The sequence below is a fragment of the Nicrophorus vespilloides genome, unplaced genomic scaffold, assembly GCF_001412225.1.
Source record: "Nicrophorus vespilloides isolate i.1.1-1 unplaced genomic scaffold, Nicve_v1.0, whole genome shotgun sequence".
Classification (NCBI taxonomy): domain Eukaryota; kingdom Metazoa; phylum Arthropoda; class Insecta; order Coleoptera; family Silphidae; genus Nicrophorus; species Nicrophorus vespilloides.
In genome coordinates, this window is record NW_017098437.1 from 9755 (window position 1) to 15391 (window position 5637).

A 5637-nucleotide genomic window follows, 5' to 3' on the forward strand; every position below is an offset into this window, starting at 1 on the left:
AAAATGTATGAAATAAACGATGTTAGAATATAAGTAAACGTGATTATCAACCAATAGCCGTCATTTTTTACTATTTTTATATAAATAAGCGTCATTAGTAACGTCAATCAATAAGTAACAATATTGACAGCGTCATTATCATCCAATAAACGTCAGTTTTGACGTATTAGAATGTAAATAAGCCATCTAAAAATGTCACTGTCAACTAGTAATTGACGTTATTGATAGCGTTATTATCAACCAATAGACGTCATTTTTGACGTGTTTGTATGTAAATAAACGTCATAACGTTATGAAAAAATGAATGAAATAAACGATGTTCGAATATAAGTAAACGTGATTATCAACCAACAGCCGTCATTTTTTACTATTTTAATATAAATAAGCGTCATTAGTAACGTCACTGTCAATCAATAAGTGACAATAATTACAGCGTTTTTATCATCCAATAAACGTCAGTTTTGACGTATTAGAATGTAAATAAGCAATCTAAAAATGTCACTGTCAACTAGTAACTGGCATTATTGACAGCGTTATTATCAACCAATAGACGTCATTTTTGACGTATTAGAATGTAAATAAACGTCATAACAATACTTTTATGGAAAAATGTATGAAATAAACGATGTTCGAATATAATAAAATGTGATTATCAACCAACAGCCGCCATTTTTTACTATTTTAATATAAATAAGCATCATTAGTAACGTCACTGTCAATCAATAAGTGACAATATTGACAGCGTTATTATCATCCAATAAACGTCAGTTTTGACGTATTAGAATGTAAATCTAAAAATGTGTGTTTGTATGTAAAAAACGTCATTAGAAGACAAAAAATTTATTAACAACTAATAAACGTCAGTTTTGACGAATATAAATAAGCGTCATTAGCAACCAAAAAACGTCACTGTCAACCAATAAGTGACAACATTGACAACTTCATTTTTGAAATATACAAAATGATTTTGATTCTCAAGTAAATAAGCTGATTTTAAAACTTAAATTAAATAAGTATCAGATTAAAAGATAAATCAAAATTACAATCATATTGCGCATTTCATTTTATATATATTTTTTTGTTGTTATTGTTTCCTCGTCACAATTTTCCTGTGATTGAGTTATCTTCTGATAGAAGCGATAACGTGCGTGTTTCTATATTATCTATACCAGCGGTAAATTTCGAAACGTGAGTAGTACACGAAATGCAATTAAAGTTGTTCACATTTTTGGCGATTTGCGCGATCGCTGCGTCTTCGGAAGATGAAGAATTTTGGTCTTCGAGCGTCGAAGAGGAATCTTACTGTTTGGAATTCATGAGACGCATCACAGAGGTGAGCTTTCAGTTGCCGAAAATTCCTATAGTCAACTGCAGCAGCGGCGAACCTGTAGATGATGTTTACGAATTGGACTCTTCGGTTATATGGGATTTCAGGTAAATTGAAAGAATATATAAAATATATTAGTGGATTTACTTTTACTGTTTTATTGTTGTAGACATGATTTGTACAATGTTTATGAGAAGTACATGAGGATGTGCAGGAATAAAAAGTATTACCCGAAGCTGGAGGCTTGTGTGCAATGCATGAAGTTGCAGAGGATTCAGATGACCAAAGATGTGGACATTCTGTTCAATATTGTCGCGAAAGTTTTCGAGAATGTCGTGACTGTTAACAAGAAGATCTGCGATGACCTCACAAACCGATATCTTATCAATATTAAATAATTTATATATATTTTTTTAGATAATAAATTAATCCGTTTCTCGAATTTTCAAATTTACTCAAATTCAATTAAAAATTTGGATTAATTTACAAAAATATTACAACCAATAAATAAGTGTCGTTAGTTACCAAAAAACGTCATTAGCCACCGATAAACGTCATAATCATCTTGAATATGAACTTTGATTAATTATATAAATAAGCGTTATTAGTTACCACAAAGCGTCATTAGCAACCGATAAACGTCATAATCATCTTGAATATGAACTTTGGTTATGTATATAAATAAGCGTCATTAGTTACCACAAAGCGTCATTAACAACCTTTAAACGTCATAATCATTTTGAATATGAACTTTGATTAATTATATAAATAAGCTTCATTAGTTACCACAAAGCGTTATTAGCAACCGACAAATGTCATAATCATTTTCAATATGAACTTTGGTTAAGTATATAAATAAACATCATTAGTAACCGAAATGTGTTATTAGCAACCAAATGTCATAGCAACTATAGAAATATTGAATCGTTCACAAACCTCCAATTTCTGTAATCATGGAATTTTATTGTTCGAAACAATTGAAAAAAAAAACTTAGCCTGAAAATCGTTGAAACAAAATCGTTTATATTCCATAAATGATGATAAATTGTAGTAAAAGAAGAATAATTTACATATACAATTAGGATTCGTAATAATCGTATGTATTACAGTAATTTACTTAATGGTTTTTAAATGTATTATCGAATTACTGAATTATTAACTGAGCGAAATGTAGGTCCACGCGAAAGGTAAATAATGGAGAACGATAATTTCCCAATCAATATTTTACATGCGGACAAATTGATCCGTCATTAGAATAATATATACGTACAGGCTTTAATACTCTGACATTATCAATTTATACAATAGTTTGTGTTTACGTGATGGAATTTAATAAGATGTACATTACAGATTGATAAAATGACAGTTGACAAATGACAGTTGACAAATGACAGATGTAAATGACATGTCAATGTTAACCTATAATAATTTTTGATTTGCTTATATTTAGTTACGCGTAATTAGTGAATTTATAAAATGACAGATGAAAGCAACAATTGTAATTTGTTTAATTGTAAAATTGTTCTGAACAGATTGGATGGAATTATGCGTAATTAGTGGAAGGAGAAAATGACAGATGCGATTGACACGTCAACGTAACGCTTCGCTAACCGTCGTTTCACATCCCCCAAGCCTCCTCGGATTTCAGTCGCACGCACCGGATTTTGCTTCAATTTTTTTTTATTTATATTTGCTCGCCCATTGGAAAGTCAGGATTAACCGGATTGCCCCCCTTTTTAGGGTTTAAGGTGTAAAGGTCCGGCCGCAATTTCCATCGCAAGAAAGGGCAGTTGAGTAAACAGAACAAGGGCGTCGAGAAATAATGCACACGCATATTATTTATCGCCGTGCACATGGACCATGGCTTGCTCTAAATAACATGGAATAGGGTGATTCCGATTCATATGCAAATCAGGTTAAAGTAGCCGCAGAACGAGGCGAAACTGGATCAGGGATGAATGAGAAGAGAGAGAAAAAAAAATGTATGGATGAATGGATTTCGGTGCGGCACTCGCCCTCCCTTCTGTGTGTCCTCCACTAAACAAACACTCGTAATCGAGAGATCCGAGAGGGGTGGTGATTTTTAAGCGCGCGGTGCCCCACGTTCAACCCCTTTTTTTATGATATATATTTTTTTAATTTATTTATTTTTTTTGTTGGTAACGGTGAATCGTTTAAACCTAGGCTTTAACGAATATCTACCTCACTTCATGTCAATATGGGTGTGTGGGTGGTGGCGGCGGTGATTGTTCCCACCTCCCCCCAGTGCACACACGCACGTATATAGGTATGCCTATATAGTCATGATTATTGATGGTAATGTCCGCAATTATGGCCGCTTTTCCTGCTAATCAATCTTTCCCGCCGCTTGCCCATTTCGCATTTCGGGCGCACAATGCAAACATTCCGCATTCAAACATCCACATCCACACACGCAAATAACGCAAAACGCAAACACAACCCCAAAATTCTCTCTCTGTCTGTCTCTCTCATATTTTTATTAAATTATTGTTGAAACGCTTCATTTCCTCACGTCAAATGTAAATTTCCAAAACGCAAAACGTACAATCGCACAAATGAGTTGACACTCTTGATAATCGCATTAATTTTAATGACATTTCGGTTCTAGAACAATGAAAAAATCGACAAACGCAAAATAAAAGTGAAGTTGGATTGGTTGACATTTGTTGATAATCGAAATAATTGCAGTAAAACGTCAGTTTTCGAAGACAAAACAATTGAAAAACAAGTAAAGTTGAATTGGTTGATAAACTCAATCATTATAATGCAAATTTAGAAATTTCGAATATAAAAAAATAGACAAAAGAATAAAGTTGAATCATTTGACATTTGTTGATAATTGAAATAATTGCAGTAAAACGTCAGTTTTTGAATACCAAACAATTGAAAAACAAAACAAGTAAAGTTGAATCGATTGATAATCCCAATAATTATAATGCAAATTTAAGTTTGCGAACATAAGAAAATAGACAAACGAAAAAAAAAATAAACTTGAATCATTTGACATTTGTTGATAATCGAAATAATTGCAGTAAAACTTCAATTTTTGAATACAAAACAATTGAAAAAAACAAAACAAGTATAGTTGAATCGGTTGATAATCCCAATAATTATTATGCAAATTTATAAATTTCGAACATAAACAAAAATAGACAAACGAAAACAAAAGAATAAACTTGAATCATTTGACATTTGTTGCTAATCGAAATAATTGCAATCAAACTTCAATTTTTGAATACAAAACAATTGAAAAAAACAAAACAAGTAAAGTTGAATCGGTTGATAATCCCAATAATTATAATACAAATATAGGTTTTCGAATATAACAAAATAGACAAACGAAAACAAAAGAATAAAGTTGAATCATTTGACATTTGTTGATAATCGAAATAATTGCATTAAAACTTCAGTTTTTGAATACAAAACAATTGAAAAAAATAAAAAAAGTAAAGTTGAATCGGTTGATAATCCCAATAATTATAATGCAAATTTAAGTTTGCGAACATTAAAAAATAGACAAACGAAAACAAAACAATAAAGTTGAATCATTTGACATTTGTTGATAATCGAAATAATTGCAGTAAAACTTCAGTTTTCGAATACGAAACAATTGAAACAACAAAAACAAAACAAGTAAAGTTCAATTGGTTGATAATCCTAACAATTACTATGAAATTTCGGTTTTCAATTTTCAAACATAAAAAAAAGACAAATTTAATTGGTAACGTTGATTTACTTGATATTTGTTGATAATCTCAATAATTAGAGTGAAATTTCGGTTCTCAAACTTGAAAGAAAACATCGATCGAAAAAAGAGCAAATTTGAATCTACCTTTTTAATTTACGTTTATAATCGAGACGTTTTCAAGTCTCGTTGTTTAAATAAATCCATTACTAATTACGAAAATAGAGTAAAAATTGGATATATCGAAAAATCAAAACGAAATCATGTGATTTGCATTGCATTAACGTTCACAAACGTTGAAAACAAAAAAGATGTTATTGGCACGTTTCGTAATGCGAAATTCCCCGTTTAGTGTAAAAATTGTTTATTGATTCACTCCCAATATATATATAATATAATATAAACTGACGTCACTTCCAGCCATTCAGTCAATTTCCTGCAGTCGAGATATTTCGCATTTCAGAAAAGGGAAGATCAAAGGGAAGACAATCATCTCGTTTAAATGGATTTACAAAACAAAATAGTTTTTTTTTTTCGTTGAAAAAGAAAAATCAACACTTGCTAAATGAAAAATAAATAGAATAATTGCCAATAAAATAAAAAC

At 30.9% G+C, this 5637-nt stretch overlaps 1 protein-coding gene across 1 annotated transcript; it reads left to right on the top strand.

Annotated features, from left to right (window-relative positions):
* Window positions 1–1204: 1204 nt before the first annotated feature.
* Window positions 1205–1725, top strand: LOC108562455. Its single transcript, XM_017920805.1, has 2 exons — window positions 1205–1434; window positions 1497–1725. The coding sequence occupies exons 1-2, from the start codon at window positions 1205–1207 to the stop codon at window positions 1723–1725; spliced, it is 459 nt and encodes a 152-aa protein (XP_017776294.1).
* The last annotated feature ends 3912 nt before the right edge of the window (window positions 1726–5637 follow it).

What these genes read in the sequence shown, in the direction of transcription:
- LOC108562455 (XM_017920805.1), top strand. Translation starts at nt 1,205, where the DNA reads ATGCAATTAAAGTTGTTCACATTTTTGGCGATTTGCGCGATCGCTGCG. An exon ending in TCGGTTATATGGGATTTCAG is followed by an intron (nt 1,435 to 1,496) that starts GTAAATTGAAAG and finishes TTATTGTTGTAG; the next exon opens with ACATGATTTGTACAATGTTT.